General features: G+C 40.5%; 3 protein-coding genes across 3 annotated transcripts; 2 read left to right on the top strand and 1 right to left on the bottom strand.

Moving 5' to 3' along the window:
- Positions 1–11,310: 11,310 nt before the first annotated feature.
- MELLADRAFT_77340 (uncharacterized protein) lies at positions 11,311–13,108 on the top strand (the record flags this gene model as incomplete). Its single annotated transcript, XM_007408152.1, has 4 exons — positions 11,311–11,736; positions 11,822–11,941; positions 12,014–12,541; positions 12,619–13,108. The coding sequence occupies 3 exons, from the start codon at positions 11,403–11,405 to the stop codon at positions 12,520–12,522; spliced, it is 963 nt and encodes a 320-aa protein (XP_007408214.1).
- Positions 13,109–13,578: 470 nt separating this feature from the next.
- Positions 13,579–14,467, bottom strand: MELLADRAFT_124118 (uncharacterized protein; the record flags this gene model as incomplete). Its single annotated transcript, XM_007408050.1, has 5 exons — positions 13,579–13,682; positions 13,758–13,826; positions 13,893–14,003; positions 14,076–14,192; positions 14,290–14,467. The coding sequence occupies 5 exons, from the start codon at positions 14,465–14,467 to the stop codon at positions 13,579–13,581; spliced, it is 579 nt and encodes a 192-aa protein (XP_007408112.1).
- A 1,752-nt stretch (positions 14,468–16,219) lies between these two features.
- Positions 16,220–18,256, top strand: MELLADRAFT_104945 (uncharacterized protein; the record flags this gene model as incomplete). The annotated part of the gene is made up of 4 exons (XM_007408153.1): positions 16,220–16,503; positions 16,695–16,818; positions 16,970–16,997; positions 17,910–18,256. The coding sequence occupies 4 exons, from the start codon at positions 16,220–16,222 to the stop codon at positions 18,254–18,256; spliced, it is 783 nt and encodes a 260-aa protein (XP_007408215.1).
- Between the last annotated feature and the right edge of the window lie 440 nt (positions 18,257–18,696).

The following is an 18,696-nucleotide window of genomic DNA, read 5'->3' as shown; positions in this document are numbered from 1 at the left end:
ATTCTTGAGAATCTAGGCACTGTATCATTAGAATTCTATCACTGTAGTTTGGGCAAAGCAAAACCAGACCTACAACAGGATATTCCATCTCTTGCTCCTTCGATTAAATTTTGTGAACGGTACAAAGAAGCAATCATGCTTCCACATACCATCAGGTCAGTTAGATTGCATAATTGATTCAAAAAATTACATTTACTCTTTCAACTTTCACATGTTTCAGCACCTTTCTGACTTGAAATCTTTTCAGCCTTGATGAGTTGACTATCGCACCAAAACCGCAACCTTCCAAATCTGCCACCATTTGCCAGATGAATCCAGAGCCATTTCTACGATTTGTATGGATCTACATGTCTCGTAGTAAGCTTGAATAATAATTTCTCTTCTCTCTTTCACAGGAAACAAGAGACAATTTTCCCGCGGGAAGACCGATTACACATAATGTAGTTTCTGAGCCATAATGTACAAATAACACAGATATAACACCAAAATAATACATTTTGGCTCGTTAACTGAGTCAGATACAATTGGTTTTCCCACGGGAAAATTGTCTTTTGTTTCCTGTGTTTCATTTTCTCATATTTCTTGACTAGAATCTCCAAATCTGATGCTTACATCTATTTCCTTCCCTTAGAAATGTTGATTGCCGCGGATCTCCTTCCTCGGTCCGCCAGCCCACTCCCATCACGCTTTAAAGACAGAGACAATCAGATCATCACTGAACATTCATATGATACCACTGAACAGGAAATTGAGCCTTCAGACAAGCCAAAGACAAGCGGTAGCAAACCGGTGGTGATCAATCTGTGTGAAGACCACCAAACCACTGTGTTTTTTTCTAGTGTTGAGGAACCAATTCTTATTGAAGACAATCATGATGAGCAAGCCATTGAATAAGTAGTAGTTTACCACGGCAACTAGTTTTATACATATCATAATGATCATTTCATTTCCAATTACAACATCACAAGTAACATACATATAGATTATGGTTGATGAATTGTGTTTGCATAGTGGATGTGTACTCTTGTTGTTTATTTTTTTGATCTTTCTTCTGATGTGAGGCTAATTGGTTCTTCCAATCATTCTATGGAACATTTACGGGATACAAAGTACAAATCCGGACTCGTGCCCGGGCACGTGCCCAGAAGTCCGAATTCCATTTTTGGCGGTAAATCTGTACTCTGGACTTCTGGGCACGAGTCCAGCTTTGAATCCTCCATCAGCCAGTTTCACCTCATCTAACTCTAACCCTGCGAACTCCTCAGCATCCAAACTCCTCACCACCAACTCCATGCCCCGATTCGCTCGCAAGCAATCCCTCAGACGGTCAATTCAAGTGGAACGTCACACACGCAAAGCCCTGCGAGACAACAACCTACCCCTTCTAGCCAACTTTGGAGTCGAAATCGCTGGCGCCCACTTCCTATTCCGGATGCTTCACGCCTTAGCACTCTTTCGCCAATCGATCACAGACGACGATCAAAAAAAAACTGCTCTTGTAACTCTGGTCGGTATTCTCGAGTTGCTACCCGCTTTGGATCAAAACTATAACCTCCTTCGCTGGGGACATCATCTGCAACGACAGGCTATTTCAGATCTTGAAGTCCTAGATGAAGCACTCATGATCTTAAATAATAAGCGATTTGTTTCAAACAGGATACCTCGTGGTCGTAAGGAACTCCGAGATGCCTGGTTCTCTCAAGTGCTGATTGAAGGTGGCGATGGCTTCATCAAGCTCGTAAGTGACAGATCTTCAATTTTAAATGTGACTGGTATTGCACCTGCTTAGTGAGGTTTCTTTTCAGGCCCGAATGTCAAAGTTAGCTTTTAATAAGCTGATTGATTTAATTGAAGATAATCCTGTATTTCATAACAACTCGAACATGAAGCAGGCTCCTGTTTGGTGGCAGACGTTGGTGGCACTTGCAAACTTAGGAACTGGAGGAAATGGTGGAGACCATTTCCATCTGGCCAGGATGTTCAATTGCTCAGGTAAGATCAATTTGTAATTTCTAATGGTAGTTATGATTTTCCCGGTTCATTTTCGTTTCACCTCTATCCACAGAAGGGAGCGTGCAAAATTGGACAAAACGGTTCATCCATGCCGTGCTCAGTTTGAAAGACCAGTACATGCGGTGGCCAACTCCTCAAGAACGCTTTGCTCTGAAAGAAGAAACTGCGTCGATGAGTTTCTTCAAAGACTGCGTGGGATTTGTAGATGGTACCCTGATCGCCCTGGCTTCAGCTCCTCGGGTGACACCTGAAGATTATTGGACTCGGAAAAACTTCTATGCGTACAACATCATGCCGGTATGTGATATTCATCGGAGGGTGACTTATTACGAATTGGGGTGGTGTGGTAGTGTGCACGACCAGCGGGTGTTCCGGTCATCAAAGGTCTGTCTCGTTGATGTAACTAATTGACTCACACTCTTACTAATCATATTGCCTTTTTGCATACATCTAGTTGTTCGAAAATCCTGACGATTATTTTGAACCAGATGAGTATATACTAGCTGACTCCGCGTATACGGTATCCGATGTGGTGATTCCTTGTCTCAAACGATGTGCTGGTCACAGCCTTCGATCTGATGAAGACGCTTTCAATAAAGCAATCAGTGTGTTACGGGTTATCATCGAACATTGTAACGGAATGTTGAAAGGCAGATTTCAATCTTTAAAGGAACTTAGATTAGTGATCAAGGACGCCTTGACTGCGTTGCATGCTAACCAGTGGATCGAAGTATGTTTGATCTTACATAACTTCCTCATCTCAATCAAAGAGGACTGGTCTGGAGTACTGGGTACGTTAGACAAAGCTCTCAAATACCAACCACGCCGTCGACACGCACCTCCTGGTGCCCCGAATTTTGAAAATGACAATCCAATTTTAAGAACTGAGCGAGATACACGTCAAAGAGATCAACTGTTTGCTGAATTTATAATGACCAGACAAAATGATTAAGATATTTATTATATTACATAACTTAAATTTACTACTTAGATTTGGTGATCTCATTGTGGTGGAATTGTTTCAGTTAATTTCTTGCTTTTTTTGGTTGAAGATTATTTTTGGTGTATTCTCTTTTTTGGTGCAATTAAAGTATCTATTTGATACTTTTCGAAAGTGGCAAATAATAAAATTTGATTTCAAATTGAAATTTTACAGATTGAGTGCAAACAAGCAAGAGCGAGACAAATTTGATTTCAAAATGTTTGCACTCAGATTGAGTGCAAACAAGCAAGAGCGAGACAATTGATCAGATTGAGTGCCAACAAGCAAGAGCGAGACAAATTTGATTTCAAAAAGAAAGTTTTCAGATTGAGTGCAAACAAGCAAGAGCAAGACAATTGACACCTATTTAATACTAAGAGGAATCATTTTAGATATCAAAAAGGGATGTAAAACAAATAAAAAAAATGAATTGGAAGAGGTTTTAATTTTTTTTTAAAGATTTGAAGTTTTGAGGAAGTCCAAAAATAAAGTATAAGAGATATAAGTATTCAAACACCTGAACCGGAACCGGAAGTCGATTGCATCATTGATTGTGCGTGTTGTGCAGCAAGCATTGCGTCCTGAAGGCTGAGATTATGCTCTTTCATCAAGGTACTAATCAGGTGAGCATTTCTAGCCACTTGTTGATGTTCATATTCCTCTTTCATTTGTTTCATCTCAAGTGAATGTTTTTCCTTTTGCGAGTCCAAATCAAACTTATCACTACTTAACTTCACATCGACCAATTCCAGTTCAATCTGAGATTTTTTCTTTGCTTCTTCAGGGCTGAACTCGGTTTGTTTCGGTTGTTGTCCACAAATAGAGCTACCCATGTTTTCAACTACCTGAGCCAAACGTTCCATACTTTGACCATGTTTAAAAAAGACTTGTTGCTCCAAAGAATTGATGTTTGGATCCGCTCAGACATTTGAACTCGCTTGTAGTGGGGTTGATCCGAAATGGTGTCCTTGTAAGAGACCCTGAATTGATGACGCCAAACCAGAAGTTTGGCTCCTTTTGCTGAAGGTCCCAACGCTAGTAGAGTCCACTGAGTTTCTAGAACCTGTGCGCTTGAGTGATGAAGACATCGTTTGAGTTTGAGATTGGGCTTGATTAGATTCTCTCGCTTGGAATGGGGTGGGTGTGTAAGGGGGTTGACCGTCATCTGTAATTTCATCTTTGTCATTCAAGACATTCATGAAGTCTTCCATAGTGGGCTCTTCAGAACCACTGTTTAAACCTTCTTCCACAGCATTAGTCGATAATGCCTCTTGCATCGAACGGCTTTGAAGCTCCTCATAACCTAGATTCGAATTAACTGAATGTTCTCTTGAATCACGCTTGATTTGAACTTCGCTTTCAAGGTCTTGAGTAGGTGCAGGTAAACCGTGCGCGGCAGAGAGTCTGACGTTAGCATGTCGGGCTCCAGTTCCACGAAGTATCTACACTTCTTCAAGATAGATACTAAGAAGAATGCGAGAAGAGACATTAGAATAAGGGAAACATGCAAAGATCAAGCATGATTGCTTACCGAATGCTAACTTCTCCATTTTAATCCACTCAGGATTATCATCAGCCCAACCTTTCGCAGCCTTAACTTCCTTCGCTGTCATCAAAGTGCCTTGGCCAGTCCGGTTTTGCTCACCATCGGCTTTGCGCCAAGCCTCTTCTAATCGCATAATCTGTAGAAGAATATTGATTTATAAAGAAATCAATAAAGCGAGACTGAGACATCACAAAAGGAAAGAAACTTGAATAAGACAAAAAGATCTACCTTTTTCCGGATCGTGTTCGCATCTCGCCAAGTGATTCCATTATCAATGAAATACCTTTCAATCTCTTCAGCCACAGCTCGCTTTTCAGATTTGTTATCTTTGAATCTACTGAAATTATGTTCATCTGTAAGCCAATTGAGCAATAAGTACATCGAAGATTTCCCCGCCCCATTCAATACCGGAACCGCTCCGCCACTTTTAGCGGTGTCGGAGCGGTATCGGAGCGGTTTTTACACCAATATATCCACCGCCATATATAGCGGTGGAACCGCTTCGCCATCCAGAGGCCCAAAAAATGGTATCGGAGTGACCGCTCCGATAACGGCCGGGTCCGAGGTTGGTCCGATATATAGCGGTTAAAAACCATACATACCCTGGACCCGGTCCAGGGTCTGTCCACAGCCATTGATCTCTTACCCACCACCTCCCTTGTATAAGCCACATCGACTTCAAAACCATGAACACCACCATCTAGTACCAATTCTCAATTCTCATACGATGGACAGCGCTTGGAAACTTTTTCAGTGGTGGCCAACTTGTGGTTTGTCCCACTTTCTGATCTTCCAAAGGTAATGGAATCGAGACCGGAATTGAGATCGGAATCGAAGATTGTCTTATCATCATGATCCAAAACAAAATAGTTTAGAGATTGCTATGAGGTATCCTGATACGATTTGTCCCTTTTTTACTTTTTTCTCTTCTTCTTCCCCAAAGAAGAAAAATGAACTCAACTTATTGTATTTTTTTCGGGGGGTTGATGTTTAGATATATACTAGTTGTCCGGAGAATTCAAAGGATATGGAAGTGGTGGTAGATTGTCAAATCGATTTGATTGGATTAATTTAAATGATTTATCAAGTTATTAAATCTTCTAGATGGGAAATTGGTATGTAACATTTTTTTCCCTTATGCACCAAAAAAACCTAAAGATGAATTAAGTCTTTTTTTTAGTTTTCTTGGAGAAAGGATTGTTGATTGAGTTTTGTGATTTCTTTTTAGCTTTGGAAGGGGCTAAGATTTTAGATGGATTGATTGTTAGTAAAACTAAAGATTTAGGTTGAAGAAACAGTTTGAGGGGGTTTTTATTTGAGGGGAGCCAGGCTGAGGGGTTATTTTGAGAGTTTAGGATGTGGAAAACTTGTTCATAACATTTTGATTGGGTATTGGGTTTGATTTTATAAGATTTAGATGGATTTGTGATTGATTAGGTTTCTTGAAACCAAAAGGAATAGAGAATTTCTTGGGTTCTGTTTATTTTCCTCTTGATTTACATTTTCATCATATTGAAGATTTTGATTTTCTTTTGCTTGGATAGTTTTTTTTTGGTTATATTACCTTTTGGATAGTTTATTTGGTTTTTCTGATTTATCTTTTGGTTTTTTTGAAATTCATTTTTTGTTTCTTTTTTCGAGCCATATCGCCGCTATATAGCGGTATCGGAGCGGTTTTACCACTCCAATATCTTGAGAGAGTTTGTTAAAAAAAAATATCGGAGTGATATCGGAGCCACCATAGCGGTAACACCGCTCCAATACAAGGATGGGCTGAAATTGGTATCGTATCGGAGTGGTTCCGGTGTTGCCCCATTATCATCATTTTCCCAATGAATTGTTGTCCTGCGGCCCTTCTCATCCTCGTCATTAGAACTTTCATCATCAGATTTCGGCTTTTTGGACTTCTTCGATCTTGGTTTCCGACTTTTTGACTTAGGAGGCGAGCGCGGTTTGGGTTGATCTGCTTTTGATTTACGAGGTTTCTTAGCTTTGGGCATTTTGTTTTTGTTGGGAACACTTGAGCCGGCGGATTGAGCTAGTTGAATCGCGCCAGTGAGCACCTGACTGAGAGTTGAAGGGTCCAGTTGGAGATGAGTAGCGTTAGGATCTGGTTCGGAAGAAGGGTCATGGGAATTGAAGGTATCGGAGGGTATATCTTGAGACGACGACATGAAATTAAAGTTATTCTGGTATGTGGGTATTGAATTGGGTGCGTGGAATCTGAGCGGAGATCAGATCTGGGCAGAGAATTGGGCAGTGAGGTGGGAATTAAGTTTTGCCCAGTTTTTCCCTTGTGTCCGGGAAACTGGACTTCTGGGCACGAGTCCGGATTTGTACTTTGTATCCCGTAATTGAGATTATGTCTATATCAGTGCGTTTACCCTTATGTTTTGGGTGATTTTCTTGATTTTTTTTTGGCCTTGAATGTTATGATATCAAGCTAGTCTTGAGCTCCAATTTTCTCCTTCATCATGTAGAACCTGGAAATTTGTCATTCAGCTGTTTTTGTGTGACTTTGATTTCTCTGATTATTTTCTTTTTTGATCCTGGATAGAAATCATATGTTATGAAAGTTTTCCCTAGTACTACATGATCACTATCAATCCCCGCATATTATTGATAAGGTGTCAGACTCCTTCCACCCTTTATTTTTAACCCAGTTCCTGTAGAACCTATTCCTACATATACTTGTCAAATGTGCAGGATCAAGATGCAGCACTAAGGAATACAAATGCTTTTGTTTTTTTTCCCAGTTGTCCAACTCTCTGCTTCGTCTTCTTCCCCATCATCACTTTTGGTTGACTTGGAGCTTCAGGAACCCTCGTTCTCCATGGCCCATGGGTGGGCCTAGGTTCAATCAGTCCCCTGAGTGCTTGTTCATCTTCCACAATCATGTTGTACATGATCACACAAGATCACATGATAGCCTCCCATCTACCAGTATTCCATGCTCTGGATGACCCAAAAATGATAGCAAATTGTGCCTGCAGAACTTCAAAACATTGCTCAACTTCCTTGCAAAATGCTTCCTGCTACTTTGAAAAGTTCTATCAGAGGAAATAAGCTTATAGTGGGTTGTATTTTTGGACACCTTTACAAGATAAACAAACCTTTTTCTTATCACTCAGTGTATGCGACATTGTTTGAAATAGGGTAGCTCATCGGGGGTAGATGCCATCAGCTACATATGGAGCTTTTTACATTTAGAAGAAATGACGGGAGATAAACAAGACACTTCAAAAATCATAAGTAACTCAGCACCGCCAACATATTTACCTCGGATTTTTCAATCCAAGGTATTATCGGAACACCAACCTCCAACAGAAACTGTCCGAGGTTTTGATCCAAGGCAACTCCCAGTGCAGAAGATTACCTCGGACAAAAACCTTGGACAGACCTTGTCCGAGGTTTTACCTCCGATGATGCCTCGGATTCCGCAACCCGAGGCATCTATGCTGGCAGTGCAGATGTCACGATAAAATCAAGCGGAAAAATAATGGAGGCCATTATAATGCCCATAGGCGCCAAAACAGCCAGGGCGAGTTCGCTCAGACTTGTCAAGACGAGGACCCTCTTTTCAGCTACGAAGAAAGAGGAGTAAGAATAACTCTAACGAAGCAAATAGTTACAAACACATGTCAAAAACCCTGGCACGCCGGGGGCTATCAAGGGCAGACTGGTCACTCCTTGAAAGTAGGAGGGGTATCTTTAAGTTTAAGATATGCTTCAGGAATTTCAGTCCAAGACATCTGAAGCATATATGTAGGCTCTATATCAAACCATATCCGAAAAAAGAGAGATACCACAACACATCTGTTGTATGAGTTAGACCATCGCAAATTACAATGAGTCAAATTACGATGACAAATAATAAATTAACAAAATAGGTTTGTCAAACCACACAAAGTCTTGAAGGTTAAGGGTCTCGGTTTTACAGGCTTTCCAGTCTTTGTCTTTGTAAACCCTCAACCAAAAGTCTCTAGATTCTAGACTCGAATCTTTTTATTTCGGAATCTCTTTAAGTGTGTTCTTTGAACGCCGAGTTCTTTCCATAACTTGAGTTTAAGTTATCGGTGATAGCTTTTAAGCTCTTTAGTTAACTTCACTGGAAAGTCTCGTCCGTTATCTCAAATCATATGAATAAAAGATTATTAGAAATGGGGGTTTATTTAGAATTGTACAACTCACTATAAGGGTATTCTGATAGCTCTGCAAACGTGTACACAACACAGTTAAGCTTAACACAACACGCTAGTAGCGCTTATGTACAAAAGATTGTAGTGGACAGTGATCTTAAAGAAATTCCTGGACAGGCTTCCAGAAACATCCGACGCCAAGGAAGATTCCGGTGGTGAGCCAGGTGCACCCTCCGGATGACAGCTAAATATGTATGTAGGTGGTGGGCTAAACTCATCAAAGGGCGCATCTTAAGAATTGATACCGGAGCTTTTTGTATTTAACAAGACCATCTTTACACCAGGGGGTAAACTTACGGCAAGAAAACGGTTTTCGAAGCCGTTTTCTTGCCATCACGGTTTTAAACTACTTGCATTGTTTCTGAGACGATTTCAGATGGGACCGCACGAATGCGGTTCCCATCACCGTTTTTGGCGGTGCAAGCAAACCGCCTCGGTGACCCCTGGACACGGTCCCTGGAACGTTCTCGGTTATGGCGTAGAGTTTACAAAAAGGGAATGGAGCAGCAGGACTTGAACACAGGCTCAAAACTGAGCATAGGCCCAAACTGTGCCTCTTGCCGCTACACCATGCTGACCACGTTGAGAGTACCCGTGTGTCATATTATTATGCTTTCAAATCGTCAACCGATTCATAAAACTAAAATTCCTCAATACCTTCATTATGTTTTTGGAATGTCATCTGATTTTGGTGAAAAAGTATATAATTCTTCTAAAATCTTTACATCCCAAAAAACCAAAAAAAAAACAGAGCTTTAATCTAATCCTCAAGCTTGCCTTTTCAATTATGTTTAGTAATTCTATAATGATGATCTTATTAATTGTTTTATCCCTCACATTTCCATCTAAGATTCTTCAAGGTTTGAATATTCATTGTGATCAAGAATCTTAGAAAAAAGGCAGAAATGAGCAGATCGATTGCGAAAAGTCTCTCTTGGACTTTCTTTCAGATCAGTTTTAATTGACTCCCAACCTTATACTGACCTAGACTTTTTTATATCATCTTTTTTTTTCTTTTTGTACGTATCGCGCTATCAAGAGCTTTGGAACAATTCCGTTATCAGAATGATTGGATGTTAGATGAGCCACTCATAATGGAACAAAGTTGTTCAACTTGTAAGGTCAGGCATGAATGAAAAATTATATAACTCATCATGATCAACATCTTAAAAACTTTTTACACTTGATAATTCATCCTATAGATCACATTCGAGTTACGGGAAGGAAATCCAATCACTACGTCAGTACTTGAGTTCAGTTCATTCAAACTCACTGGACAGTTAGTTTTCTTAATCCAATGATTATATCCATGATTCTTTCTAGTTCTCATGATCTCATGAAGAGAGCAGTCAAGGAAATCCTGAATCAATGCCACTCACATGTATGTTAAGTTTTTGGCCATTGTATAGGTTAAATCATAAATTCATTTGTTTCATACTAATAGTCAGGTCCGTCAAGCTTTCACAGACAACTGGTAACGTTCATTTAGATAGCTGACCAGCTAACTTCTTTCTCTTGAGGTCTTTGGTAAACTGAGTTTCTGTTTTGATGATGCACTGTTCATATATTGACAGTTCGACACCGATTGCAATCGGTGTCGAACAAACCGCTTCACCACCGCCTCTGCAGCCGTTCTCAAACGGTTGCGAGATGCAGCTCGTTCCAGAAGCGGTCGTGGAACGGTGTCCGAAACGGTTTCGGCGAAACCGGTTCCACACCTTCCTGGGTGGTTCTGGTGACGAAACCTTTGAAATCGTCACAGGAACCGGCCGAGGCCGAGGACCATTACCCCCTGGTGTAGCATCTTTATGAATTTGAGTATGTACATACAAGTTCGACACACAGCATGAATACTAATTCAAAGAGCTCTCTTGAAGTTTGTACGTATATTGTACTTCAACTCCAATGATCACCAAGCAATCATCACAATCAATCTCAGTGAATCATGCGGTCCTCAATATGGACTTCTTTCTTTCTCGGCAATCACTTCTCCACCCGTACAACCAACTAACCATCTTCGTTTCTTCAAGTACAGACTCCTAAATCATTTCGGTATTTTCCGGAACCCGAATTCACTTGTGTTCAATTCTTTGAGGCGCTTTAAATTGTATCACACACTCGGTTCGTCGTCAAGCCTTCAAAGTTTACGGCTTGGAGTACAAGTGGCCCTCTCGGTTGCACTAATTTGATAGCCGAGCTTCTTCCCCACCTGGGTCCCACTATCTTTGATGATAAATTACAGCACGACATTCATCTACCATTGAAGTTGAGATAGAGGACAGAGTTCTTCGATTTATAACATCAAGTGATCCGTACGTTTTGTTAATTTACGACCATCAATTGTCCTTACTTTTATTCCTCGTTCAATTTGAACGGTGTCCGTGGCCAGGAAAGGCACCGCTCTATAACCTCTCTACTCATAAATATTGATTAGCATAGGTCACGGTGTTAATTAAATCCAAGTTCTCAACGAAAGTCCACGTCTATTCGCGTTTCCTTCATCATTTACCCAGCGTGTCTTGAGTTCTGAGATATATACTCATTTTTCACTTTAATCGAATTCCAAAGTCATCGTAGCACGCAGTTTACACCATTCTTCTATTTCAGCAAGCCAATCGGACTTTAATTTTTGCGTTTTGTTTTTTTTCGTCTCATCAGAAAAATGTACGACACTATCAACATTGGTCAAATCGCAGAGGTCGTTAAGCCTGATCAAAAGATCGACTTTCGTAATCCCTTCCAGATTGCTCCACCAGGTTGGCGGCTTCGTGGTGAAGCATGGTGGCTTTTACTCTCAGTATTCGGTAAACCAGAAGGTAATCCTAGACGGTCACCAGATCTTAGCCGAACCGATTCTGAAACTGGTGAATACCAATTTGGTCCGGGTCACTTCGATCCGATTGATCAATCCGGTCGTGAATTCGTGAATACCCCCGGTGAATTTCGAGGTGGAACGGGTACGGTGCAAATCATTCGATATCATTCAAGTCCAGTTGGTGAGTGACTCTTGCCTTGATCCTCTAAAACCAAAAAGACATTAGAACAATGAATTTAATGGGATCCATTTCTCAATCTTCTCAGGTCCATATGACGAACTAATGATTGTTCCTGGAAAATTCAACGTACCCGAGGAACTTGGTGGAGGATCCATGTCACAGATTACCTGCATATATGTATCCTCGCTCCAATCAGTTTTTAATGGTAAGTTTTCAACTCATTGAATTTAAATTCTCTTGAGAGTGTAGCTAATGATGTGACGTGCATTGAGCGTAGGAAGAACGCATTGGAATGTACCCAAAAAACTAGCACATTTTGAGTTTATAGCTGAACCATGTGGCTCGGTGACTATCAAAGTTTATGCCCTCGAATCCTACACGTTTGCTAGTCTGAAAAAAGGATCAGATGTTTGCTTTCAACCAACGTTTGCATCTATCCCATTCTTTTCGACTACCTTTCATTCCTTTGGTCCGGAAAATTTGAGAGTACCTTTCAGAACAAGTTATTTGCCTGTTTGTACTACCATTGCGCAACCACCTCTTAGAGAAGGTGACCTAACCTTAGGTTCTGTTGGTTCATCTACTTGGAAGAAATTTGAGGTTGATGTATCGGGTAGAGTTGGATTACGTAAAGCTGAAGGAAGTTTGAAGTCCTCAAATGGATCCAAAAGATTTGCAGATGATGAAAAGTTTCCGGATTTTAAACCTTACCAAATCGGAATTCATTGGAAAGATGCTATAATCGATATAGGAAGACCCACAATACTTTCAAAAATCAAAAAGTAATCCAGGGTTTCAACTATTGGTATGTGTTTGTTGTGCTATATGATTTTTTGTGGTTAAAATTGTTTTGATATTGATCTTGCTTATAAAATCCTTTAGATCATCTCCCCATCAAAGCGTCATTTGATGTCACCCATCATTCACGTCATATCTCTCTATAATTCTACAAAGTTAAACACGCAGGGTTCAAAGCCTTTGAATAATCGAGTCTCTTACACGATCTTACAACTCCATTCATCATGTTTTTCCTCAAGTCCAGTTTTAATATATTTTACACGAGTCATAAGTGATGAACACTTTCACGATCATCATGGGATATTCATCTGAACGATTTTTTTTCAATTCTCAAAGCATCATATTATCATCAAATCTCAAATCTTGATCTTTTATACTCACGTTTCTATCAGTTAGTTTGCACTCAAATATCATACAAGGATCATTTTTCAAATTACAAGATGTATACAAAAAAGTTGTTTACTTCTTTAATTTATCATTATTTTTCAATACAAGTACTTCATACATTTCCTGGCATTCTTTGTTTTCGTATACTCCATGCGAGAAACTTATACATAGTGAGCTGCATGTCATGAAGCTGAATGAGGCTCTTTGTCAAGATGCTTCTGTTTTGACTTTCATAATACTGGGAAAATGATAATGAGTTCGATTTAAGGGAGAGAGAGTTGATCTGGTGTGAAGCACTTCTTTTAAGCTGATCTCACCACCTTTCAAATACATCAAGCTTACATCTTAGAAGCATTCTAAGGGTGCCACTTGATGTGCATACGAGGCTGTGTGCTTGGGTACATGCAAAATTGGCCGGCATGATGATAGCTTTTATAAAGTTGTACATTCAATTTAATTTGACTAGCCATTTCACAGAACCAAAGCCTGAATGATTCCAAAGTCATAAACGACAAAAAAACAGCTTGATGATACAATAGATCACATTATAAGGGATGAAATGGAGCTGAAACTAGTTACCAGACTTTTAACGACTACTCAGCACCGAGATGGGAAGCAGCTGCCAAATGTGATGACTGCTTGAGGACCATCATCTTCTCAAATGTAATCTGAACCGCGCTTCGCACTTCTGGGGAGTCTTGATCGAAAGATGCCTCCGGAATCGTAAGCGTCTGGGGTGTAAAGAAGACACTCCTTACAAGCTTGATTATATTGATGAATGAGGGATGAATGAGTGAGCCTGTTGAGCGAGACCAAGATGAGAAACAATTTCTTACATATATAATCAAAGGCATCATCATTATTATTATCACATTCCAATAGAGTCATAGATGGACTCAAACAGGCTTTGGAGGAATGTTTAAATTTAGCATATTACACTTGATGTTGGTTAGAGATAAGTAGAGACTCACAGATCCTTCCCGAGGTTGTGTCCTTTCTGGAATAAGCCAAACATTTTGATTCACCAACGTTGATAGGTTTGCCATTTGGTCCAGTAGCGGTGCAACCCTTAACGGCTCCAGCTTTGAAAAAGTAAAGTAATCATCAAAGGACTTATTCAAAGATCTATGTTGAGGCTGAAAAATAATCCTCACTTGAAATCGCAGCAATATTAGGGTCGCCTTGGGTGAAGTTTGAGTTCGTAGAAAACAATGACATCCTAGGAAGACAAGTGGTACAGCGATAACTAACTCCGCCATTATTCTTACAAACTATTTTTTTGGATGAGAAAAGACCAAGAAACAATCAGAATATACATAATCAGATGGCACGATCAAGTAGGTTACAAGATACCTTTTTCTGACTTACGATAAGTGGGAGGGGAGAGATGCATCGTGAAGTGAGTTCTGATAGCTTCATTTGCCCAGGTACGAGTACAAGCTTGATCACTACCACCAAAGTCGTGATCAATACCACCAGATTTGTTTGTTTGAACGCTCATACATATGCCAATGTAAGCAAAGTTAACCAAAACTTTAGAAAGCATGATAATTGTGATTCTATATACGATCAAGTTCTAATGGAAAAGTAGAATAGTCCGAACGAGTCCCTTCCAAGGAAGGTGTGACCATTTTATCTGGATCCATTCCGACAGAAGAAAACCCGGATTTTGAATCTTCATGAATCAAATCACGAACAACGCCAGCCAGATACGTTGGCCTGGCAATATTGGCGCTGTAGCTGAGCAAGCTGGAAGCCCGCATGAAAAATGCGAGAATCTCGCTGAAAATACAGCTGCTTACAAGTCATGTGTGCTATTTTTTTTCGCGATTTTGGTTCGAAAGCCACGCCCAAATGTAGCGTATACTTACAGGGCTGTACATATGCGCGGTGTAGGGGAACCGGGTGCGGATTATCTGGGTGTACATATCGGTCAGGCCAAACCCAGATCCTCAAACCCAGATCCTCAAACCCAGATCCTATGGTCTGCCGCTCAGAATACTACGTAAACCGTGGATCGGTTCAGCACCTGGTAAAATCAAAGATCTCTGGATCTGGGATCGAGCTGGAGCAACGACTGAAATACTGTAATCTATCCGTGAAAGATAATGACATATGCATTCTTCACCAATTGTTGAAATCTATAAAACTTTAAACCTTTGCTTTGAATGTGATAATGGATGAGGAATGTGCTTCCCGCTCTAGGTATCATGAGCTTCCAAACAAGTCACAGAGTTGCTCGCAGGTGTGAAGGCTAGCTGCCCAGTTTAGACTTTGGAGCACTTAATCCTTTCCAGTTGAACGCGGTGTATGCGCAATCAGAGGTGGAGATGAGACATCTTGGAATATTCAGCAGCAAAGGGTCTTTCAACAGAGCTTTTACACCTGCGCAGGTAAATTAATAGAAAAATTGAAGCGGATATTGAAGCAAAACCAGATGAAGATTGCAAAAAATACCGGCGGTATCACATTTACATCTTTTATGCACGTTTGAACGCGCAGCTCTGACTTCTCATTCCATCGCGGTAGATAAGTGAGAATTATTTTCAAGTTAAATAGTGCCTCTGTTCTGCATTCAAATCACCCTTGAGGGTAGTTATTGTTATATCCTTCTGTTTGAGCTCATTCACTCCCTTGGCCTTTTGTCTTTCTTTGACCCTCAAAACTGCTTTTTGAACTGATCAAGTTACTCACATACATAATAGTATCCATTGGTGGGTATTGCTTTCATGCTTCTGGAACTACATCATCCCTCACTGCCTATTTCTCTAAACATAGAAAATTTCCCCATTTCAAGGGTTTTTGAGATATACTGGTGCCAAACGTCTTACTTCTGCTCTTTCATTTTTTACACAGACTCGTATACCATATCCAAATTGCTTGTGTCCTACCGCAAGAAAATTGATCAATAATTATCACCAAAGGTCATTGAAATTAGTAAGCTCATAGTCTAGTATTCATTTCTTTCTGCGCATACTCGAATATCTGCAGCTTGTTGATCTTGATATTTAAATCCGTATGTCTATATGGTAGCCACTTCAGGATGAAATTCGGACAGATTGTCATTGGTATAAATCTCTTGTTGGATCACCAGGCCTCTGGTGCTCCAACAATTGCACCTTATGAGATTGCTAATAATGCAAGACCCCATGCATTGGCTAGTCAAACAGCCTTTGGATCAAATGGAGTGGGATTACCTCTGGCACATCCCAGATTTCAGCAAACAGTCAGGGAAAATTTCATAAAGCAGCATGGATTTGATCCAACTACTGCCAGCCATAGAGAATTGGAGGAAGTCATGATTCCGACAGCTTCATTTTACTTTCCAAATCCAGGAGGATTAGACATGGGCATTGGCCCGGAAATCTTCAATGCACCATATGTTCCCCCTGGATCTGTCAATGTTCCAGAATTCACTACAGAAACCCACAAAACTGTATCAAATGCTCATGATGAAAATGGGTTCGCAGATCTTACACATCCTCAGTTGGCGGCGGTAGTGGGTGGGTCTGTAGCTATAAGTACTGCTCTCGTTGCACTTGGTCGACTCGGATATCGAGCCTACCTGAAGTATGGAAGAAAGTATGAGATTTTCATCTCAAATTGCCCCTCAAGAGATATTCACTAATATTTTTTTCAATAGAAAAAACATACCCATTATCCCTGAAAAGGTCACCAAATCATGGAATTACTTGAAATCAAAAATGAAAAGGTATGAGAGTCTGCTCTCAAATCATTCCGAAGAATATGTTCACTGATATCGGTTGAGATAGACCGACTATTCCTGAGTCAAAGACTTCAGATCTAGAGATGGCGGAGCCTGGGGCAATAACCTCGGTTTCAAAGGTGGATAAGCCATCTGCACCTCTAGATACAATCGGCGACATGCGCGATCAGGTGAAGGTGTAATACACGCATCTGTGTGGTTTTGGGAGGTTGGTCGCATTGTGGGAATTCTCGGCCACTATCTACATTCACCTCTTCCTCTGCATTTTTGTTTTCTTCTTTAGTTTGACTGTCTTTTTGCTTCTCTGCTTCTTTTCTGAAGTTTTATGTAGAAGATGTGTGTTATGCAAGTTATTGTCTGTCTCTTCGCACCCCGGTCATTCGTTTCTGTAGCTTTGTCAAGTCCTGAATTATTCTTCTCTTACTAGCTTCTTATTGTTTTCTTCTCTTACTATAAGGTCCTTCTTAGTCCTTACACAGGGATCCTTATCTGTCTCCACTTATGAGTAGATATCTAGTGTTGCGTTTCGTGGTCTTATAAGAGCACATACACTGATATTAATATTTTGAATATGTTGATCACTTGTCCTTTCCAAAGCTGAAGACAGGCGGCTTCGGAGGCGAAAAAATCATTGTGAAAAGAGTTCTAAAGGGGTGGGGGGATTTTAGCTCGCTTGAGCGGAGCCTCGAGCTCAAGAGGGACTTAAGTCAAGCTTGGGGCAGTTGGGGCCTACCCCAGCTTAACTAAGTCCCCTTGAGGCCTACCAGAAAAAGACAGAAAGCGCGCACATTTATTGATTTTTCGAATCGATCTTTTCAATGTTGAGCTCGCAGAGCTCTTATCGCTGCGAGATCTGAGTGGAACCACGATAAAATATAGTGATTGTCTGATAGATAGTGGTGTAAACACACCGCTATATAGTTCAGAAAAACTCAGTACTTTCTTCCTCACAGCGATATGTATACCACATTGTGTGATTTTTTCCGCTACAGAGCCACTCATATAGCGCATATAGCGATTTACTTTATTTATTTCACCTGCTATATCCTCTACTCTATGCTCTAAATGATCTTGCAATTTTTCTCTTGCATGCAACTCAAATGACAGACATAACATTTTCTTTTCAATCTTTGAAGACTTCAATTTAAATTTTTACAATGCATCCTTTCTTTTTGATGGCTTTTCCGTGCGATATGTGCGCTATTGTTTTGCACATATTTCTCAGACTCTACTATTTGATGAAATCGAGCTGTTCTTCTAGAAATTCAATATGGATGTGGTGACGTTTTACGGCCTACGCAAGAGGAGTTTGTATCTCTCAGACAAGGGACAAAGATATCTGCCACAGGAAGTGATCAACCAAGATATCAAGGTGACTCTTCGATATTGAGAGAAAGCTTGAAACTCTCAATACTCAAGTTGTTAGGGCTTTCATTACAAGAAGTCTTTGTTTGGAATGATCCGCGCGCAGATGGTCAATCTATCTTTGAAAAAAGGTATTGTTCGTTTGTCAGAATAGCAGATCCTCGTGATGAAATCCACTATCCTTATTCGGGACTCTCACGATACAAGGTCGAAGGTTTAACTGTAGACTCAACCCTCCAATGATTCTTCTTCACTCTGCACTGTCACATCTGCACTGCCAAACAAGTAATACAGTTGCGTGGGGCGTGACGAAAAGATGTTCATTCAAGATATTGAGGCAACACTCAGAAACCTGTTTTCTCAACGTTCTAGTTGACTCGTTTTGATACATCTTGATAGATCGTACCATCGAAACCGCTGGATGTCAAGTCAGAGACGAGAATGACACATCTTGGCTTTGGAACAGCAAAAGGGTTTCCAACAAAGGTTTTACTAATACATATACATGCGCTTGGAAATTAATTGCAAAGTTCTGAACGAATACAAAGAAAACTGGATGGAGATTGTAGATAAGTGAAAGTTTGCGATCAAGATCATTTCATCCAGGCAAGTTTGGATGCGCAGCTCTGGTTATCTAGCCCATTCAATTGCAGAAGATGGATGGGTGGCACCGGTGATGTGTT

The sequence above is a fragment of the Melampsora larici-populina genome, assembly GCF_000204055.1.
Source record: "Melampsora larici-populina 98AG31 unplaced genomic scaffold MELLAscaffold_11, whole genome shotgun sequence".
Taxonomy (NCBI): domain Eukaryota; kingdom Fungi; phylum Basidiomycota; class Pucciniomycetes; order Pucciniales; family Melampsoraceae; genus Melampsora; species Melampsora laricis-populina.
Note: the sequence above shows the minus strand (reverse complement) of the source record. Positions and strands in the feature narration are given on the sequence as shown.